At 37.6% G+C, this 23,794-nt stretch overlaps 1 protein-coding gene across 1 annotated transcript in view; it reads left to right on the top strand.

The window, feature by feature from the left end:
- The window catches only part of LOC121377986 (G-protein coupled receptor GRL101-like), a 131,552-nt gene that overhangs the window by 96,332 nt on the left and 11,426 nt on the right, over window positions 1-23,794 (top strand). The window contains exons 11-24 of the mRNA XM_041506082.1: window positions 109-225; window positions 627-743; window positions 4,473-4,604; window positions 5,847-5,966; window positions 8,535-8,661; window positions 11,165-11,239; window positions 12,005-12,076; window positions 13,370-13,441; window positions 14,336-14,407; window positions 16,032-16,103; window positions 17,076-17,147; window positions 17,789-17,860; window positions 19,797-19,995; window positions 21,219-21,875. Of these exons, the coding sequence (XP_041362016.1) occupies window positions 109-225; window positions 627-743; window positions 4,473-4,604; window positions 5,847-5,966; window positions 8,535-8,661; window positions 11,165-11,239; window positions 12,005-12,076; window positions 13,370-13,441; window positions 14,336-14,407; window positions 16,032-16,103; window positions 17,076-17,147; window positions 17,789-17,860; window positions 19,797-19,995; window positions 21,219-21,875 (1,976 nt within the window). The remainder of the gene's footprint in view (window positions 1-108; window positions 226-626; window positions 744-4,472; window positions 4,605-5,846; window positions 5,967-8,534; window positions 8,662-11,164; window positions 11,240-12,004; window positions 12,077-13,369; window positions 13,442-14,335; window positions 14,408-16,031; window positions 16,104-17,075; window positions 17,148-17,788; window positions 17,861-19,796; window positions 19,996-21,218; window positions 21,876-23,794) is intronic.

Raw genomic sequence — 23,794 nt, 5'->3', positions numbered from 1 at the left:
ACTGATGGTACTTCACTTATATAAAGCGGGGAACTGTGTACTCACCCACTTCTCCCTGGTTCCTACGGGGCTGAAGATATGTCAGTAGTAGAGTGGTTTTAATTCCAGATTTCCCCCCGTGTGAGGCCGGCGAGTACAGATGTGATAACCACCAGTGTATTCCGCACGTACAGAGGTGTGACGGTAACATGGACTGCCACGACAGATCCGACGAGGTTAGCTGTGGTATGTACAATTAGTATTACTCAACTGGCGATAGATGGATGTGTGTGTGTAAGAGAGAGAGAGAGAGAGAGAGAGAGAGAGAGAGAGAGAGAGAGAGAGAGAGAGAGAGAGAGAGAGAGAGAGAGAGAGACATACAGACAGACAGACAGTCACAGACAGACAGACAAACAGACAGTCACAGACAGTCACAGACAGACAGACAGACAGAGATACAGATAGAGACATAGATGGGGACGGGAGGAAGAGACAATGACGGAGGGAGATTGTATTTAACAAAGAAATGGGGGTAGGGAGGTGGCAGGAAGGAATGATTGCAAACTTTACTCAGATTTGTAAACATTTCTATCAGACAAACTATTTTAGCTTGGTTATTTAAGCAGACCTGTTGATTGTTATTTCAGAACATCACCAGTGTCGTGAAGGTCATCGGAAGTGCGCTGGAGGTCAGTGCATACCTGACGCCTTCTGGTGCGACCACTGGAAAGATTGTCCAGATAACTCGGACGAATCCAACTGCGGTGAGCTTTCTTGTTTTTTGTTTTTTTTCGTTAACACTATTCTATTCACTTCTCTTCTGTATTATTCTGTTCTTTTCTGTTCTATTCTGTTCTGTTTTGTCATGTTCTCGTCTATTCTGTTGTGTTTTATTTTGTTTTACCCTGCTCTGCTCTTATATATGCTATGCTCTGCTCTTATATATGCTCTGCTCTGCACTGGTCTGTTCTGTTCAGTGTTGTTATGTTCTGTTCAGCTCAGTTCCATTCCATTTCTTTCTGTTTTGTTCTGCCCTGTTTTTGTCTGTTCTGTTCTCTTCTGTTTTGTTGTCCTCTGCTCTGCACTGATCTGTTATGTTCTATTTCGTTCTATTCTATTCCATCCCGTTCTGTTCCATTTCGTTTATGTTCTATTCTTATATGTTATTATTTTTTTTCTTCTATTATCTGTTATGTTTTGTTCTGTTCATACTGCCTATGTTATGTTTTGTTCTGTTCTGTTTTATTCCTATCTGTTATAGTTTATTATGTTCTGCTTTAATTCTCATCAGTTATGATTTGTTCTGTTCTGCTTTTATTCTTATCTCTTATGTTTTGTTCTGTTCTTTTTTATCTGTCATGTTTTGTCCTGTTTTATTCTTATCTGCTTTTTAAAGTTTTGTTATGTTCTGTTCTATTTTAGCTGTTATGTTTTATTCTGTTCTGTTCAATTTTATCTGCTTTCTTTTCTTCTGTTCTGTTCTTACATGTTGAGTCTTGTTCTGTTCTTTTGCTATCTTTATGTTTTGTTCTGTTCTTTTGTATTCTTATCTCCTGTTTTGCTCTGTTCTGTTTTATTCTTGTGTGTTATGTTTTGTTCTGTTCTCTTTGATTATTATCTTTCATGTTTTGTTTTGTTAAGTTCTGTGTTTCTCTGTCATGTTTTTTGTGTGTGTGTGTGTGTTTTTTTGTGTGTGTTTTTTTTGCGTGTTAGATTCTCATCTATTATATTGTTTCTAGTTTCTATGTTTTATTCTATTCTTCTGTTTGAGTCTTATCTGTCATGGGTTTTTTTGTTGGTTATGTTCTATTTTTATCTGTTATGTTTTGTTATCTTGTCTATTTTGTTGTGTTCTGTTCTATTCGCATCTGTTCTTTTCTGTTTTGATCTATTGTTCTCTGTTGTTTTGTTTTGGTATATTTTGTTCTATTCATATATGTTACGTTTTGTTTTGTTATGTTGTATTCTTGCTTCTTTTGTTCCATTGTATTTCCATGTTACATAGTGTTCTGTTCTATAATTGTCTTATTTTGTATAGTTCTGTTCTGTTTGATTCGTATCTCGTGCTCTATTTTTATCAGTTCTGTTCTGTTCTATTCTTATCTGTTATGTTTTGTTCTGGTCTGGGGTTTTTCTTGCTGTAATGTTTTGTTCTGTTCTATCCCTGTTTGTTATGTTCTGGTCTGTACTATTGTTATATTTTATGTTTTGTTCTGTTATATTAGTATCTAGTTTGTTTTGTTCTCTCTTTGTTATATTTTTATCTGTTTTATTTTGATTTATTCTATCCTTTTTTTTTTTTTTTTTTTTTTTTGTTCTTGTTGTGTTCTATTCCGATCTGTTATATTTTGTTTTGTTCTGTTCTGTTCTATTTTATCTGTTCTGTTTTGTTTTGTTTTTGTGCTGTTCTATTCTCATCTGTTCTGTTTTGTTCTGTTCTTATCTGTGATTTTTTGTTCTATTATCTCCTTATTTGTTATGGGTTTTTTTGTCTGTTCTATTCTTATCTGTTATGTTATGTTTTGTTCTGGTTTTATCTGTTATGTTATGTTTTGCTCTGGTTCTTATCTGTTATGTTATGTTTTGCTCTGGTTCTTATCTGTTATGTTATGCTTTGCGCTGGTTCTTACCTGTTATGTTATGTTTTGCTCTGGTTCTTATCTGTTATATTATGTTTTGCTCTGGTTCTTATCTGTTATGTTATGTTTTGCTCTGGTTCTTATCTGTTATGTTTTGACTTTTAACTCTTATGTTTTGTTTTATTCTGTTCTTTCCATTTTTATCTGTTGTGTTTTGCTCTGTCCAGTTCTGTTATTTTGTTCTGTTCTTTCCATTTTTATATGTTGTGTTGTGCTCTGTCCAGTTCTGTTGTTTTGTTCTGTTATATTCTTAGCTGCTAAGTTTGATCTGTTCTGTTATTATATGTTATTTTATTTCTTGGTCCAGCAGTGCACCACGACTGATATATCAGAGGCCGTGGTATGTGCTATCCTGTCTTTGGGATGGTGCATATAAAAAATCCTTGCTGAATTAGGAAACATGTAGTGGGTTTCCTCTGACTATATGTCAAAATTACCAAATGTTTGACATCCAATAGCCGATGATTAGTTAATCATGTGGTCTAGTGGTGTCATTAAATAAAACAAACTTCTGTTCTGTTTTATTCTTATCTGTTATGTTTTGTTTTGTACTATTGTTTGTGTTTGGTTCTTTTCTCTTATGTTTTGTTTTGTTATGTTATGTTATGTTTTTCTCTTTTATATTATGTTATGTTCCATTCTTATCTGGTTTGTTTTGTTCTGTTATGTTTTATTTGTCTGTTATGTTCTGGGCTTTGTTTTTCTCTTATCTATTATGTTTTGTTTTGTTCTGTCCTGTTCTTGTATGTTACGTTTTGTTCTGTTCTATTATTCGTATTATGTTATGTTCTGTTCTGTTTTATTCTTATATGTTATGTTTTGTTCTGTGCTCTATTCGTATATGTTATGTTCTATTCTATTCTTATATGTTATGTTTTGTTCTGTGCTCTATTCGTATCTGTTATGTTCTGTCTGTTCTGCATTTTTTCTATGTTATTTTATGTTTTGCACTATTCTTATATGTTATGTTATGGTACGTTATCTTTTATTCTCAATTGTTCTGTTTTGTTATTTCTGTTCTGTTCTGTTGTTCTGTTCTGTTAGTTTTTTCGTATGTTACACTATTTTTATCTATTATCCTATGTTACGATACGGTTTTTTTCTTTTTCTGTTCTGTTCTAATTTTATCTGTTCTGTTTTGTTCTGTTTTATTCTTATGTGTTATGTTTTGTTATTTTATGTTCTGTTCTTATCTCTTATGTTTTGTTTGATTCTCTTTGAGTTTAACTCTTGTTTTGTTTTATTCGGTTCTGTTTCATTTGTATCTATTGTGTTGTACTCTGTCCAATTCTTATCTTGTTATGTTTTGTTCTGTTTTGTTTTATTATATGTTGTTTTGTTCTGTTATATTCTTATTTGATTTGATTTATTCTGTTATGTTCTTTTCTGATCTGCTATGTTTTGTTTTGTTGTTGTGTTTGGTTCTTTTGTTTTATATTTTGTTTTGTTATGTTTTATTTGTCTGTTATGTTTTGTTCTGTGCTCTATTCTTACCGGTTATGTTCTGTCTGTTCTGTTCTGTTCTGCTCTATTATTTTATGTTCTGTATTGTTCTGTTATGTCTTGTTCTGTTATGCACTGTTTTTATGTTATATTATGTTATTATATGTTATGTTTTGTTCTGTTCTATTCGTATATGTTATGTTTTGTTCTGTGCTCTATTCTTACCTGTTATGTTCTGTCTGTTCTGTTCTGCACTGTTCTGCTCTGTTATTCTATGTTCTGTATTGTTCTGTTATGTCTTGTTCTGTTATGCACAATTTTTATGTAATTTAGTAACCCATGACAGGGAAAACATACATTAGATTTGATAATGTCCTAAAGTAATTTGAATCATCTGTTCTATGATTCCAGACTACCCACCATGCAATGCTGATGAATTCACGTGCAACAGTGGCCAGTGCATACCCAACACTTACGTCTGCTACCATGGGGCGAAGGACTCCCGGCTGGGTTGTGCTGACAGGTCTCATCTCATTAATTGCTGTATGTATACAATTAGTACACGATGTTCATGATGTGACATTGTCCTATTTGTAATTGGAGTTAATGATAAAAACATGTCTGTCCATGGTAGGCAGTCTTTAAATAGCAAGTTCATCGTAGACACGAGGTTGATGTAATGTGTTTCCGTGGTTCTATCCAACAAATGTTCAGCACATTATTCTGGGACCGCAGTATTAATGACTGGCAACATGTTCTGTATGTACATTTCCCCCATTCTATCTAGGATCGAACCACATCGGTGGATCCTTTCAACTGGTTGGGGTTTTTTTTTCCAACCAGTGCACCACAACTGGTCAAAGGCCGTGGTATGTGTTTTCTTTTATGTAGGAAAGTGCATATAAAAGATCCCTTGCTGCATTAGGAAAAACGTAGCGGGTTTTCTCTGATGACTACGTGTCAGAATTACCAAATATTTCACATCCAATGGCGCTTGAGTTGAAGGATTGAATCGCTCAGCGTACCTTTTCTTTGATTTCTTTTCCCTGTATAACCACTACAGGGCAACTGGTATATCAAAAGCTGTGGTATGTGTTGTCTTGTCTGACGAAATGTGCACATAAACGATCCCTTTCTGCTAAAAACAAACAAACATTGAGCGGGTTTCCTCTCTAAGACTATATGTCAAACTTACCAAATGGTTGACATCCAAAAGCCAATGATTAATAAATCAATGTGATGCCGTCAAACATTATACAATTTTTGTCTTAATAACCACCACCGGCCTCGGTGGCGTCGAGGTTAGGCCATCGGTCTACAGGCTGGTAGGTAATGGGTTCGGATCCCAGTCGAGGCATGGGATTTTTAATCCAGATACCGACTCCAAACCCTGAGTGAGTGCTCCACAAGGCTCAGTGGGTAGGTGTAAACCACTTGCACCGACCAGTGATCCATAACTGGCTCAACAAAGGCCATGGTTTGTGCTATCCTGCCTGTGGGAAGCCCTTGCTGCTAATATGAAAGAGTAGCCCATGTAGTGGCGACAGCGGGTTTCCTCTCAGAATCTGTGTGGTCCTTAACCATGTGTCTGACGCCATATAACCGTAAATAAAATGTGTTGAGTGCGTCGTTAAATAAAACATTTCTTTCTGTTTTTCTTTAATAACCACTGTTTAAACAACGTGCAGAGATACCATTGGACACGGATTGCCTTTCTCTCCTAACATCGAACTAAACAGTGTGTTGGTGTCTTTAAATAAACGTTCCTTTCCTTTATTTCCTCAGCCCTGTGGGTGTGTCGCTCCGATCAGTTTAAATGTCGCAGCAGCTACTGTATTGACGCTGAGCAAGTCTGTGACTCTCACCTAGACTGTACCATGACCTTCTGGGACGAGCGGCCGTGTCGTAAGTATTGCAGCGTAGTACGCCCCTAATCATCGGGAAATAGCTGTGAGACGGTTGCATAATGTTCTTTTTTTTAAAATTAATAATTTATTTTGAATGTTTATTAACTAGATATAATATATTACAAAAAGACGTGGTGTCACTATCATTGAAATACTTCTGTTCTCTGTGTCTATATTTTAAGTGTCTCTAATTTTTTCAGATTATGTGTCTGTCTGTCTGTCTGTCTGTCTGTCTGTCTCTCTCTCTCTCTCTCTCTCTCTCTCTCTCTCTCTCTCTCTCTCTCTCTCTCTCTCTCTCTCTCTCTCTCTCTCGGTATGTCTTCCTTTCTCTGTATCGTCTCTTTCCCTTCTTTCCTTTCAGAAAACTGTATATCGAAACTGCGCAATCTATGCCTACCAAACAGTAGTCAAAGATTCCTACATATTTAACCGAAACATTATTGAAAGGGTGTGCTGTCGGCTTTATTATGTATTGTGTGTATTAGTGATTAATATGTGAAAGTTTATCAGTCAACTTGAAAATGATCTTGAAAGGTCAATTAAACATCAAAATTGTATTAGAGCGGGATTTATTTTACTACCGTTTGGTAGGCACAAATTGCGCAGGTTTGATATACAGTGTTCTCTGACTATGGCCGTAATGAGAGCGTCATAACTGTCCACATGTCCGTCTAGCTTTCTTACGGTCAGAGTACTCGAGCTACACGGACACACGCACGCACACACACACACACTCACGCACACACTCACACTTACAACACTCACTCACACACACACACACACACACACACACACACACACACACACACACATATACACACATATATATATATATATATATATATATATACTAAACAAAATAAGAAACTTCCGCTAACTTTGCTTGAACATAACTTGATGAAAACAAACCGGGGGAATAATTGTTATATATGCGTTTAAAGAGTGTTCCATGATGCATCGTTTGGTGTAAAAATCATGGCCATACGTTAACAGAAACTGGGAGAAATGTTGACTAAGTGTGGTAGGGGTTAAAAAAAAACCCCACCCACTTAATAACGGGTATGACCACCTCTTGAATTGACCATTGCAGTGTATCGCCGGCGCATAGAAATGACTAAAGTGTTGATTTCTGCCTGTGGAATATTGTTCCATTCCTGAATGAGCGCTTGACGAAGTTCGTTGACGTTAGCGGGTGGGTTGGGACGACGCCTCAATCGTCTGTCCAGACTATCCCATACATGCTCGATGGGGTTGAGATCAGGACTTTTAGCGGGCCAGTCATCAACGAAATCAATGTTATTTGTCCTAAGAAAATTTACAGTGTCTCTAGCTGTATGAGAGGTGGCATTATCATGCTGAAAATCGAGATGTTGGCGTTGTTATGGAACAGAGGAATGACGTGATGAGCGAGAATGTCATCGCGGTAACGTTGAGCATTTAAATTGCCATCAATGACGACTAGTGGTGAACGATAACCATGGGCAATGGCTGCCCAGACCATGACACAACCCCCACCCCCGAAACGATATCGTTCAAGAACACAACAGTCAGCATAGCGTTCATTCCCCCTACGGTAAACGCGCACCCTGCCATCACCACATTGTAAAGAAAATCTGGATTCATCCGAAAAAAGAACGGTATTCCAGCGTCGCCGTATCAAACGAGTGTGTACACGTGCCCAATTAAGACGATTTAGACGATGACGTTGCGTTAAAACGCATCCGACGTAAGGACGTCGTGCATGTAAGTCGTTCTCCCGCAGACGATTACGAACAGTTTGCCCACTGATTCGGTTATTATGAAGCCCAGGTGTGTTAGCAGCAGTAGCAGTGGCAGTTTGGAATCGATTGCACAAATGCGTGTTCATGATATAGCGGTCTTGACCACGCGTTGTAACACGCGGACGTCCACGACGTGGCAAGTCGTTGGTGCTTCCTGTCGTTCGAAATCTTACGCGAAGATTTCGTATCGCTCGACTAGAACTACCAACATGCCTTGCAACGTCTTCTGTCGTCATGCCAGCATCAAGCATGCCAATCGCCCGTTCGCGTAAATTATTGGGTATTCTTGGCATACTCAAAATGCTACAATGTAAAAAACGTTAATTTTGTTACACATTTTGAAGCGTTTTCGTTCACTTGACAACAATGTCAGTAAGACAAGTAAAACAAATTGACCGAATACTACATGTCGAACCATGCATGCACGTGCAAATTGAATTTCACGTTGTCGACGATTAACAGTGCAAAAATAATCGATAAAATTCATGAATTCTGATAATACAGCTCAAGGCTAATACTACCTATATAATTTCATTACACAATGAATTCTTTAACACAACAAATACTATATGTACAAATCGGAAGCTTCTTTTTTTGTTCAGTATATATATACTCATACACACATACATACAACACACACACACACACACACACACACACACACACACACACACAAACAAACAAACAAACATGTATATATACACACACAAAACGCACATACACCGCCTTCGCCCCACATGGTCAACTGTGGAACATCCCTTAATGTGGCCTATTTGTCTCCACAGCGTACACGTGCCCCTACAAGTTCGAGGTGTGTATGTGTGAGAACGAGGAAATGAACTGTGAGGGGCGGGGCCTCACCAGCCTGCCCGCGGTGCTACATCACGCCATCCGGGACGGACAAACCAAGTTGTAGGTAAACTTAGGGCTTACCTCCTCCACCAGCCCAAATTACTCTTCTTCTGCTTCTACCTTCAGTTTCTTACAGGAACATTCCTGAGTTTGCTGGAATTTTTAAAGATGTTATCGACTAACAGATACTTTGACGACTGTAATTACATATGAAATATATTTTGTTTGTATAAAATATTAGTGGCTGTATATTAAACGTGTTTCTGATCGTTCTAATATTTGTACTGGGTTAAATTTCATTTTATTTCCTAAAAAAGATTTTACTTACGTACGAAATTATTTTGAAGACAAAATCCAGTTTGGGATTCTTACAAATATTAAGACGACTCGAAACACATTGAATATACAGATACTGATATTCTAAATAGGAAAATATATTTAATATGTAAGTTTAATCGTAGAAATATTTTACTAGTCGGAAACATCTTACAATGCAGCAAACTCAGGAATGTCCCTTTAACGGTCCTTAAAGGATCTGTGCACTGGGACCACAAAACGTTGTTATTTACCACCTGGAGGAGATAAACAAATGAAATGTATACTATCTAATCAACTCCCGTAGACCTCAATGGTAACATATGTGGCTAAAACTCCTACCTGCAGCGTGTCAATCGACATACTAGTATACACCACGGATATAAACACTATCACGTCTCACCCTTAAAGTGAACCAGAAAACATTGGGGGGTTAAGCTACTCATTTTAGACTTAACGGGTAGCGTGTATGACTACAAAAATGATCATGTTATTTTTAGCAGGACCCCACACATGGTTCAATCGCAGTGGTAGTTGGTACTCTGACACTAGTTCAAACTAAACTACTGGCCAGATGAAACAACATTGTATCACAATAAACACTCTCCTATTTATGACCAATCGCAGGACCGGTAGCCTCAACTGTGGGATGAAAAGTTGGGTGCACTTCGAACTTTGACCCACTCAGATACTATTTACTGTACGGCTACCTATAAATTAATAGTATAAATTTAGATCGGACGTGTTATTGCCTCCGTGAACTCAGCTCAAATGACGAATATCCTAACTCCGCCATCTTGGGCAGTTGGGACATTTCGGGCTCTTAAAACTTAAGTTCCAGTTTCTAGTAGCGGATAGGCTGAGGGGACTTGATGCGGACATTTATGATGTAGATCAAATTATGGGGGGATAACTTCACCGTAATTTCCGATTTGCCAGTAGTAGTGGGATTGTTTCAAAAGGCGAGTGGTGGGCAAACTAAAATTTGTTCCGGATACCAAGTTGTGACACCAATAATGGGTCTGATGTATGTAGTTTATTTAATACTGACTTAGATATTGTGATTGTTACATGGTGATTTATCTTTATAATAAACGATATACATGTATTATTATTAAAGGCATATTGTCACAGACCACTGACCTATTTAATGGTCTAACAAAGTATTACCTGAACAAATATAATTTGATTTGTCCTAATTGTACATTATTCAACCATGTTCATAACCACCATACTCCATTTATGAATGACATTTTGTAAAAATAATTGAATTATGGCAATGGTCCATAATTCAAAAACTAAAATTGTCGAGAGGGATGACATGGATTTCACTCCATCATGATTCAGTTAAGGTGATGCGAAAGCTAGATTTGGTTTCCAACAATAATTATTAATGTAATTTTTATTTATTATCCATTTTTAGAGAAATAAGGTCCTTAAAAATGTGACAGTGTGCCTTTAAGATATACAGATACTAATCTAGTAATTTGATTATTTCAAACTTTGAAAATCTCCATTCAAATTGTACAGTAACACAATGACTTTCACAAAATAGATATATATTAATGTTGGTTCTCTGTTTCGTTTTAGCAGCTATTGTATTAAGACGTTTGTAGGCACGCAGGAATGATATTTGTTGTGAGATGAAGGAAGGAAGGAAGTGTTACATTTAACGACGCACCCAACACATTTTAGTGTCAGTTATATGGCGTCAGACATATGGTCAGTATTGCACAGATATATAGAGAGAGAGGAACCCTGCTGTCGCCACTTCATGGGCTACTCTTTCCGATTAGCAGCGAGGGATCTTTTATATGCACCATCCCACAGACAGAATAGTACATAGCACGGCCTTTGTTACAACAGTCGTGGTGCACTGGCTGGAATGAGAAATAGCCCAATGAGCCCACCGATCAATCCTAGACCGAACGCGCATCAAGCGGACGCTTTACCATTGGACTACGTCCCGCTCTTTTGTGAGTGGAGGACTCGAATAAAGGGAGGGCGGGGGACAACAATGGAATGTCTAAATTTGAATGGATTTAAATGGAATTTATTAGCATCTGGAAAACAGTTTTTGGATGATACTTTTTGCTCTGTTTTAAAAGTAGATTTTGCCCTTTCTCGAGGATATATATGTTCCTTGCTCTCCTCGGATCCTATGTACTTGGATTTGTAGATAATATTGTATGATGTATATATTTGTACATGAATGTTTCACACACACACACACACATCTATTTTGCAGTCGTCTTGGCAGCAACCTGTTCAATGATACCCTCACGGAGGACACATTCCACGGCCTGGACCGACTCTCATACCTGTAGGTCTACCTGTCACTTTATCTTGTGTTCAGTGATCATGGTAGTAATGATAATAATTATTAAAATGTGTGTCTTGTTTAACTACATCACTAGTGCAGATTGATTTATTAATTATCGGGTATTGGATGTCAAACATTTGGTAATTTTGGCATATAATGTTAAAGAGGAAATCCACTACATTTTTTTGTTAGCAGTAAGGGTTATTTTGTATGCACTTTGACACAGACGGGACAGCACATACCACAGCCTTTGATAAACCAGTCATGAGGCACCGGCTAGTAGCAAAGGATCTTTTGTTTTCTCCAATCCACAGATATGATAGTACATACCACGGCCTTTGGTATATCAGTCATAGTTCACTGGCAGAAAGTAGAAATAGCCCAATGGGTCCACCGACGGGGATCGATCCCAGACCGATGATGCAGAAGGCGAGTACTTTACCCCACTGAGCTACGTCCCGCACCGTTGATAATAATCTTTGAATTTTGACAATGAATGAATGATGATGATGATGATGAGATGATGAAGGTAATAATTATAATGAACGGGGCAGGTAATTTTAAGCTGATAACATGTTTTGCGTGAATATTTTGTGTTTGACCACATATTATGAAATTTTTATATTTCCAGCAATGGTATATTTGCTACGTACCTGTTGTGGGGGTAGGAATAAATGGGGATGTAAGTGTCTACGGTCGACTCAATAATAATGTTACCAAATATCTACAGTGATATGTGTGTTAATGTACTCCATTACATTGCAGGGACCTGAGTAACAACTCGATTTCCATCATCCCTGAAGGCTGTTTCAAATCGCTATGGAGGCTGTCCACTCTGTAAGCGGTAGTTGTTAGAAGACTCGCTGTGAACACGGTTTAGTGTGATGACTAAGTCGCGTCTTGTGTTTACCACATCTTTGACAGCAATAAACTATGATGGTTTGCTTTATCTGATTAATACTAAAATATACGGCCACTGTGGAAGCCAGCAACTGCATTATTCATTAGAATCATTATATTCAAGGTTGGAATTGTCCCAGCTGAAAGAATCCAAGTGTCGGCCATTTATTTCTTCCTTTTTGGTATTTTCCGCCTCTTAATTTAGGTGATCTTTAATTTCGTTGAAGAAATATCGATATCGTTAGATGTATATTTAATATTAACGGTCCAGTATTTGACACAGATCTAAATATACTACTGAAGCGAAAGCGCTGGCCTATTTCTTTCTTTTGTTATTTTACCGTGTCGTCATTTAGGCGATTCATAATTTTAGTGAAGTAATGTGGAGATCGTTCTTTGTAACTCATTGGCGTAGGAAGTGGGTAACGTGGGGTGGGGAGTTCAAGGGGGCATGTGGCCCCCACCACTTGTCTCGATGCAGTAGCAGCAGCGATGGTTTATATATATATATATATATATATATATATATATATATATATATATATCCTATAACTTGCCCATGATATCCATGTCATAAACCCATGTCATAATTTACTTTATTAACCCGGTTAATAATGGTATGCAAATTTGCAAGGTCTCTAGGTAATGTGTTGCTGAGAATGGGTCATTTGCTTACAAGCCAACAAGACCCGTGTACCTAAGCGTAACGTTTTCAAAGATTTGTTTAAAATGCGTTACGTCAAACTAATCTGTGCTAATCGTGATGAGGTCATATTATCGATGGCGGCGACTTTAGTACTGTGATTTACACTTTTTTTTTAAATTGAAATGTTATTTTAGAAGTGTTATAGGATAAATAGAATTCGCTACTCGTATTTTTTAATATATAAAATATCAACCTCGTCTAGTTAATCGGTACAGATTAACATAGACTCGGTTGATATTTTCCATATTAAAAAATACTCGTGACGAATCCTCCCTCCCTCCCTCTGTTTTTGTCATACATGCGTGCAACTTTATAATTATATTTCCAATGCTTGAATAACTGAATTTGATTAAAAAAAAACAAAAAAACATAAACAAGTTTTGTAAATTCGGCCTTGGATTGTTAGATCGTCTGCAGCATAATACAGTCAGTTTATCTGCCACAGCTGAAAGCAGCCATTCCTTAACAAAAAAATAGTCTACGTAAAGTATATTATTGTTTTAAAATCATTCTCTTTTTAACAGGAACCTACAAAACAACCAGCTGAGAATGTTAAGGAATGCAACCTTTATAGGACTGGTCAACTTAAAACATGTGTACGTAGTGAAGTTTATACATTATGCTTCTATTAATCTGCAAAACATGTGTACGTAGTGAAGTTTATACATTATGCTTCTATTAATCTGCAAAACATGTGTACGTTGTGAAGTTTATACATTATGCTTCTATTAATCTGCAAAACATGTGTACGTTGTGAAGTTTATACATTATGCTTCTATTAATCTGCAAAACATGTGTACGTAGTGAAGTTTATACATTATGCTTTTATTAATCTGCAAAACATATGTTTTAGTGAATCTTATACATTATGCTTTTATTAATCTAAAAAAGATGTTTTTAGTGAATTTTATACATTATATTTTTATTAATCTGCAAAACATATGTTTTAGTGAATTTTATACATTATACTTTTATTAATCTAAAAAAGATGTTTTTAGTGAATTTTATACATTATATTTTTATTAATCTAAAAAGATGTTTTTAGTGAATTTATACATTATACTTTTATTAATGTAAAAAGATGTTTTTAGTGAATTTTATACATTATGCTTTTATTCTGTACACAGTGGAGTGTTTTCTTTTAATATTTAAAAAATCACATGAAACCTAGTACATGTAATTAACTGAAAAACAATTATTACAAAATGCATATAGAACGATATTGACATATTAGGGCGTTTTTTTTACACTCAACATTTGTTGACAATGCAAATGATAACACATGTTGTCTTATAGGTGCAGTCTCTAGAATACTTTGTTTTATTATTATTTAAGCCTATAGAATTGTTATTCCTGTTTTGTTTGGTACACATACAGAGTTTTTAAAACATGCTTTTGAGGTTGTATTTCGCAATGATAAACGATGTTATCATATGGTAACCGGAGTCCGTAACTTTAATCATAACTATTTCTATCTTTTGTGTCTTCAGTTATCTCCAAGGTAACCAGATTGAATCAATTCACCCTGATGCATTTCTTGGTCTTTCTCATTTGCGATCACTGTAAGTAAAACATTCTGTTATATGTTTTTTGGATACTATTACTTTGTTACACTGTCGGTTTTGCTTGCGTTTAGTTCATTGCCTTATTTCTTTTCGATCATATTGCTTCGTTGTACAAATTATTTTGTAGGCTTTTGTTTCCTTTAATGTACACTATTTATTTCTTTTGCATGCGTTTATATTGTTACACTATTTACTTTGCACTATATTACTTTTAACAGTTATGCATAAAAATTAATTTGTTACATTATTTATTTTGCATACTATTACTTCATTACAATAATAATTTTGCAAAGAAGAAAACTGTTATTTCCATTTATTTGGCATAGTATTCTACAAACTTTTTAGTTTCAGCATGTTATATACTACACACACACACACACACACACACACACACACACACACACACACACACATATTACTTCTCGTATCGTTGTTTATTTCTGCTTTTGACTATTTATTTTTATTCCACTACTTTTCTCATATAATTACTATTTTCGACCATTTGTGGAGAACATGTTTATTCTATTCAGCTGTTATTTTTTATTATTGTTAAATGTATTATGACCAAATCATTTGGCCATGCCAAGGTTTGGGTGACATGCTGTGTTGTCTTACAAAGTAATTTTGATACAATTTAATCAATTAAAATGAATATTCACATGTGATATATGTTTAAACATTAATATATTTTTTTCTGCATGCGTTGCTCCTTTTAATTGTTTGATTTTGCATACTTATCCTTCAAGAATTTTGCATTACTTCATTTAGCAAATATTTTACATACAATATACACATACGATGTAAGAGTTTTTTTTAAAAATAAATATGTTTGCTGTATGGTCAACTATTCATATTGAATGTGTAGCTTATTTTAATTGTTTGTTTTTGCATACTTATCCTTCAAGAATTTTACATTACTTCTTTTAGTAATCATTTTACATACACTATACACATACGATGTATGAGTGTTTGAAAATGAATATGTTTACTGTATGGTCAACCATTCATTTTGCATGTGTGGTTCCTTTTAATGGTTTGCTTTTGCATACTTATCCTTCAAGAATTTTGCATTACTTCTGCAGTCATTTCACATCCAGTGACTTCTTTAAGTTGTCATTTTACATCTACTTCTCCCTTGAAGTGTTTCATAAATAGAGATTATTACACGAGCTTGTCTATCGTACTGACTTTACGAAACGAGTGTCAGGATCCTAACACGAATTTTCGTAAAATCAGTACGATTCACACGCGAGTGTAATAATTTCTTTATTATCCACATTATCCAAAAAATTATTTTCGTGAATAATAAGCTAAGACAATGTCAAAACGTTTTGAACGTAACTAAAACGAGACAACGAAATCACGTCAGTTTGGGAAGTGTTTACACTGGGGAAGCCGCATTAAGTTATGACGTCGCTTCACAAAATTACGTCATTCGTTGTGCACGTGAAATCATTATGACACACGTGGGTCATACTGGGTATATTTCCCAGAATATCTTGAACTATGTGGATAATAAAGCATGTCTCCTAACCTGTGCCATGCACGCATATACTAGAGCTGATGTAATACTACTTTAATTTCAATTACTACGTAATATGCTTTCAATCTATTTCCACAGAGACTTGAGTTACCAGACTCTCACGGTTCTTCCTCAGAACGCATTTCTGGGTCTACGCAATCTTTACGCCTTGTGAGTACACATCGCCAACCATTTCTCTGATGAGCGACGACAAAGCCGTTTGTCATGCGTTGCACTGGTTTAGTATCCCAGTGGGCAACCTGGCGAATAAAACAAATTAATACAATTCATTATATATTTTGTAACAGTGCGAATAGAATTTTGGATTTTGAAAAATGTCTGCGAACATGAATAAAATGCAAACTTATAGCAACATTGTTTACAATGTTTATCAATACGTGTGTGTGTGCGTGTGTGTGTGTGTGTGTGTGTGTGTGTGTGTGTGTGTGTGTGTGTGTGATGTACATGTACATGTAGGGATATGGAAAATAAAAGGTTTATAGAGAAAAACAATAGTCGGGTAATAAATGGAATAACAAACTCATTCATCATCTATACATCTTAATAGTGAACCAAATATATGCTGGGTTTTGCTCAGTTCTTTTAGTGGAAGAAAACCGTTAACTTGGCAGTTACAGGGACTGTAAGATCGGGTAATTCTGACTCTTAGGCTAGAGGGTTGGTGGGCCTATTGGGCTATTTCTCCTTCCAGTCAGTGTTCCACAACTAGTGTAACAACGGTTGTGGCATGTACTATCCTGTATGTGGGTGGTGCATATAAAAGATCCCTTGCTGCTAATCAAAAAGAGTAGCCCATTAAGTGGCGACAGCGGATTTCCTCTCTCAATATATATGTGGTCCTTAACCTTATGTCCGACGTCATATAACCGTAAATAAAATGTATTGATTTCCTTAGACTCGAGGACAATAGACGGATGGATGGATGGATGGATGGATCGATAGATCGATGATTAGTTACTTCCTAACATAAAACCAAAATCGGTATTTGTGTGTTTTGTTGGTAAAAGGTTTATTGCATAACAATTTATTTTGATTCTGTGTGACCTTTACGTCCTTTATGGCTTTATTATGGCATGTAATAACATTCTGTACAATAATTATCAGTTTTATGTTTTATTTTAGGAATCTCTCGCACAACGACATCAGCTTCATCGCAGACGGAACATTCAACGGTCTCGACAACCTTCTCACGCTGTATGTCTTAGTCACCCCATGTTGCAAATATGTGTATTACCTCAGTCGGCACTCATAATCGGGAAAATAAAAATCACAATTTGGCAAACACACAAAATGATGTCAGAGAATTTTCATTTGTTAATTTTTGTATTAAAATGTTATTTTAATACAAGTGATTATAGATTTGTTTTGAAAAGATTCAATAGGACTTTGGTGTGGAACATTATCTGTGAAAATGGATAAAATATAAAGATATAGCAATATTCAAAATGGTGAGTTTGGTGATGAAGGTGATGATGATGATGATGATGATGATGATGATGATGATGATGATGGTGGTGATGATGATGGTGATGATGATGATGATGATGATGATGATGGTGATGATGATGATGATGGTGATGGTGATGATGTTGATGATGATGATGATGGTGATGGTGATGGTGATGATGATGATGATGATGATGATGGTGATGATGATGGTGATGGTGATGATGATGATGATGATGGTGATGGTGATGATGTTGATGTTGATGGCGATGATGATGATACCTACTAGCTCAAAACAAGATAGGTCACCACTATTGATTTTGTTTTTGGAAGTTTATTTTAAGGATGCATTTAAAAAGATTTTAGATCAATTTGCACTTTATTTTTAGGGATATCTCTGGTAATAAGATCGAGCTGATTGAACAAAATGTCTTCCACGGAATACCTCGGCTTGAAACCCTGTAAGTAGACCATTTTGGTTTTCAGTTCCAAAACTAATATTCCTTACGTCAGTTATGATCTAGATGAAATTATGAAACTAATGTGTGTGGTCTTCTTATATAAAATATTACACAAGAAAAACAACGTTCTTATGTCAGACGAGTAAGCTGAAATCACGAAACTTTATTATTGTGCGTGTGTTCTTCTCATATCACATTTTACCAAACGAAAAAAGTAAAGTTTGTTTTATTTAACGACGCCGCTAGAGCACATTGATTTTTAATCTTATCATCGGCTATTGGACGTCAAACATATGGTCATTCTGACACTGTTTTTAGAGGAAACCCGCTGTCGCCACATAGGCTACTCTTTTTTACGACAGGCAGCAAGGGATCTTCTATTTGCGCTTCCCACAGGCAGGATAGCACAAACCATGGCCTTTGTTGAACCAGTTATGGATCACTGGTCGGTGCAAGTGGTTTACACCTACCCATTGAGCCTTGCGGAGCACTCACTCAGGGTTTGGAGTCGGTATCTCGATTAAAAATCCCATGCCTCGACTGGGATCCGAACCCAGTACCTACCAGCCTGTAGACCGATGGCCTGCCACGACGCCACCGAGGCCGGTCCAAACGAAAAAGTTCTTAACCCTGCCACATGTAAGTTGACATACTGAATACGTACTGTTTGTCCTTTCTGTATAAACTAGTCAAACAAAACAGCCACAAAAACCCCTTATGCAGACGCGGATTCAAGAGGAGGGTGTTACGTCAGTTTGATTTTTCTGTGGAAGATTACCACCGGCCTCGGTGACGCAGTGGTTAAGCCATCGGACTACATACTGGTATACGTAGGTACAGGGTTCGCAGCCCGGTACTGGCTCCAACCCAGAGCGAGTACTTAAGGGATCAATGGGTAGGTGTAAGGCCACTACACGCCTCTTCTCTCTCACTAACCAACTAACAACTAACTCACTCTCCTGGACAGACAGTCCAGATAGCTGAGGTGTGTGTCCAGGACAGCGTGCTTAGAACCTTAATTGGATATAAGCATGAACACAAGTTGAAATAAAAGGAGGATTACCATATAGATAATCCATGTTACTTTATTTTGGATATTTTAGGTGCCCTTTTCTAAACGTTGGCTGCATCTCCTTCCTTATATTAATAGTGGAAATGCCCTTTTCTAAACGTTGGCTGCATCTCCTTATATTAATACTGGAAATGCCCTTTTCTAAACGTTGTACCCCCTTCCTAGAAAAAGGCTGCACCTGCCCCTGTGTGAACCAGTTAAAGGAAAGCTCAAACGAAAAAGTGTACATGTATTGCTTGTCCTTCCTATACAAAATACTAAATAGTTTTCGTGTTGTTGTTTTTTAGTTCTTGTTTTGTTTAACGACACCACAAGAGCACATTGATTTATTACTCGTCGGCTATTGGATGTCAAACATTTGGTAATTTTGACATAGTCTTAAAAAAGAAACCAACTATATTTTTCCATTAGTAACAAGGAATCGTTTATATGTACCATCCCATAGACAGAACAGCACATACTATGGCCTTTGATGTACCAATCGTGGTGCACTGGCTGGAGTGAGAAATAACCCAATGGGCCGTCCGACGGGGACCGATCCTAGACCGACCACGCATCAAGCGAGCGTTTTATCACTGGGCTAGGTCCCGCACCAAATAATATTCGTATGCCAGTAAAGAGAAAGTTGACAAAATTAAGATGTTATGCTAGTCTCAACCTATCAACTGTCACGACGAAGTTGACCAATTCGATTTATGACGAGTGCGCTCACATTAACAACTAATCGGTTGTAGGAGTTACATATGACGAGAATCGAATTTAGTAGTAACTGGACGGGCGTAGAAGTCGTGATATCGGCGAGTTGGCCAACTCCGTCGTGACAGTTGGTAGTATGATTTTAGCATATGTTGATTAACATTGCAGGTATTCTGACGAGTACCGGTTCTGCTGTCTGGCCAAGGGGGTGAGCCAGTGCTATCCAGAGCCCGACGAGTTCTCTTCTTGCGAGGATCTCATGTCCAACTACGTGCTCAGAATCAGCATCTGGGTTCTAGGCATGGTGGCCTCGTTCGGAAACTTGCTCGTAATTGGCTGGAGAGCGCGTGACATCAGAGGGGGAAAGGTATGTATATAGGTTGTACTATGCCAAATAAAGTACCATAGGCGACAATATTAACATACATGGTTAAAAACACTTTATGCAATGTATCCACCAAACTATGACTAATTTGTTTGGACATAAAAAAAAACGCTGTCATATCATCAATGACAGTTCTGGTAGTATTAACTGCACTATTAAAAGTCTGGGTTAATTCCATCTTTGACCCGCGGGTTTTATTTGGTTCAGTGCTAAGTCTGTTGTGTGCGACATTTATAGGTTAATACAAAATGTTTTAATATATATTTTTTTAAAGTAATTAATTCATGTACGTGTGTATATATATATATATATATATATATATATATATATATATATATATATATATATATATATATATATATTTATATATATATATAATCAGGCGTCGAAATAGTCGAGAACGGTCGTTCAGGTTACCGGGAGGTTACCACATGTAAGAAAAGTAAAAAAAATTCAACGTAGTTTCATTTCTGAACGTAAACTAGGCAATGCATTCCAGACTTGCGCGTGTCATTTTCTCGTAAGGAATTGCATCGATGTTCGCACGCACTTGTGCAATTGCAGGCAATTATAGCCACTCCGCGTTTAAGCAGCGTCCACTAGATGAATTTACTTCCGTTTTTTCGTACGAAATTGCACCGATGTTCATGCGCACTTGTGCAATTGCAAAGCAATTTCGGCATCCGCGTTTAAGAAGCGCCCACAGATAAATTTACTTCCGGATTTCGTTTTTCGCGCACACCGATACAATTTCAGAACGTTCAGAACTTCAGTGACGCTGAAGCTTATTTGATACTTCGGACACAGCCAGTGATATCTCAATTGGGTACTGTATACTAGAGAAAAATAATGCATAATGATGCACATGTTGGTGGGGTTAAGGAAGAAAATCACTATTCCAGTCAGACACTGAAGCATTGACGACCGCATACACTGACACACACGCACGCACGCGCGAGCGCACACACACACAACACACACACACACACAACACACACACACACACACACACACACACTGAACAATCTTCTCTAAGTGTTTAAAACATGTTTTAAATATTACCGACATGATGTCTTTAACAGAATGTAGGATAATACGTCCAGTCCTATTGGAATACATTATAAGCAATAAAAGAAGTTTTCAATCAGTCAAACAGAAACGAAATATTATGTTAATGGTCAAAACGAAATCAATTATCATTGCAGGTGCACTCATTCCTCATCACAAATCTCGCCATCGGCGACTTCTTCATGGGCGTGTACCTGATGATCATCGCCGTCGTCGACTCCTACTACCGCGGCGTCTACATCGTGCACGACAAGTTCTGGAAGGAGAGCAACCTGTGTCGCTTCGCCGGCTTCATCTCCACCTTCTCCAGCGAGCTGTCCGTCTTCACGCTCACCGTCATAACCCTTGACCGGCTCATCTGCATAATATTCCCGCTCAAATTCAAACGTCTGGGCCTTAAAGAAGCGTCCATCGTCATGGCCTCGATGTGGGTGCTGGTGTTCATCATATCTCTCCTGCCATTGGTCGGTTTGAACTATTTTGAGCACTTCTATGGCCGCTCGGGCGTGTGTCTCGCTCTGCACGTGACACCGGCCAAACCGCCCGGATGGGAGTACTCGGTGGCTGTGTTTCTAGCGATCAATTTCGTGTCTTTCATGGCGATATTTCTGTCGTATCTGTGGATGTTTTTCGTGGCCAAGAAAACGAGGAATGCAGTGCGGACCCCCGAGTCGAAGACGGACCGGGCGATGGCGCGAAGGATGACTCTCATCGTCATGACTGACTTCTTCTGCTGGGTTCCAATCATATTGCTGGGATTTATCTCGCTAGGGGGCGTCCATGTCACAACAGAGGTATGTGAATTTAACCTAAAATGAACATTCTTAAAGGGACAGACCCTAGTTTTTTTTTTAACCTACAGCATATGTTTCACTATTAGAGCCGTTTATGATCACTGAAATCAAACATTACTTATATTTTATTGTTTAGATTATCCGTTTCCGTAGAAGCGAAGTGTTTCTGGCCATCCTGTTGTTTCTAATATCACAAAATACATGTTTCATATTTCTGAAAACGCACATGCAACTGAGAAGTAGCGGTTATTGATTCACGTTCTAGTCTATTTTTTCAACCGGCCTCGGTGGCGTAGTGGTTAGGCATCGGTCTACAGGCTGGTAGGTACTGGGTTCGGATCCCAGTCGAGGCATGGGATTCTTAATCCAGATACCGACTCCAAACCCTGAGTGGGTGCTCCGCAAGGCACAATGGGTAGGTGTAAACTACTTGCACCGACCAGTGATCCATAACTGGTTCAATAAAGGCCATGGTTTGTGCTATCCTGCCTGTGGAAAGCGCAAATAAAAGATCCCTTGCTGCTAATCGGAAAGAGTAACCCATGTAGTGGCGACAGCGGGTTTCCTCTCAAACTCTGTGTGGTCCTTAGCCATATGCCTGACGCCATATAACCGTAAATAAAATGTGTTGAGTGCGTCGTTAAATAAAACATTTCTTTCTTTTTTTAGTCTATTATTTTACGGATACTTTTCGGTTTTAACGTCACAGACTGTTCTTTCACTCTGTTGTAACTTTATCCAAATGTGTTACAGGTTTGTAGATTAACTTAACTTAGTGTCCGTGTTTAAGAGTTGAAAATAGGGTGTGCGCCTTTAATTGGTTTTCTTGTCCATAATGCTCCTTGGTAATGCGCTCAACCGATGCGCGGTTAGTCTAGGATCGATCGCCGTCAGTGGGCTTATTGGTCTATTTCTCGTTCCAGCCAGTGGCACCACGACTGGTATAAAAAGGCAGTGGTATGTGTTATCCTGTCTATGGGATGGTGAATTAAAAAAGACCACTTGCTACTAATAGAGATATCTGTCGATCCTTGTGTCGCGAACAGTCAATTAACCAGACATTAAAGTTTTCTGGTCTGAGGAAACTCGCTTCAGTTTTTTTATTCGCACCAAGAGATCTTTTATATGCACTTTCCCACAGACAGGTCAGCACAAACCATTGCCTTTGACACTAGTTTTGGGGAATTGGTTGGGATGGGAAAAAGTAATATATATCCGCCGAGAAGGTTCGATCCTACAACTTAAACATCTCAGGCGGGCGCTTTAACGACTGATCTAAATCCCGCACCGCATTTGACGCGTGCTTGTATTCACTGGTGGTTCAAGTACGACTTTGTTGGGCTCACCTTTCCTATTTCCCGGGACATGTCTCTAAAACAGGCTCGCTGGATATGTTGCGACGTCACAGCAAAAAAGGTATTGCATGAAGTGTATGCTTTATTAATGTTAGAACTGTCTTGCTGTCCTGGTTTACTTAATATATCTCTCTCCTCTCTCTCTCCGCTCTTTCTTTCTTTCTTTCTCTTCTCTCTCTCTCTCTCTCTCTCTCTCTCTCTCTCTCTCTCTCTCTCTCTCTCTCTCTCTCTCTCTCTCTCCCTCTCTCTCTCTCTCTCTCTCTCTCACCCTCTCTCTCTCTCTCTCTCTCTCTCTCTCTCTCTCTCTCTCTCTCTCTCTCTCTCTCTCTCTTCTATGAAAAAAATGTACAATCAATCTGAACATATACTCCTTATGTATTATATTTAATGTTATCACTGACACTATTGGCATTTTTGGGCCAATAAAAAAAAACTATTGCATGTCTGTGTTTGTCACAAATGTAAAATCTCAGGCATTGGTCAGCTTCAACTTTTGATAAGTCTTAGTATAACGATAGCAATCTTGGTCATTTTGCTTTAGTTAAGTTTTTTTTTTACCTTAAG

This window comes from Gigantopelta aegis, chromosome 7 (assembly GCF_016097555.1).
Source record: "Gigantopelta aegis isolate Gae_Host chromosome 7, Gae_host_genome, whole genome shotgun sequence".
Lineage (NCBI taxonomy): Eukaryota > Metazoa > Mollusca > Gastropoda > Neomphalida > Peltospiridae > Gigantopelta > Gigantopelta aegis.
The sequence above is the reverse complement of the archived record's forward strand: the minus strand, read 5'-3'. Positions and strand labels throughout refer to the sequence as shown.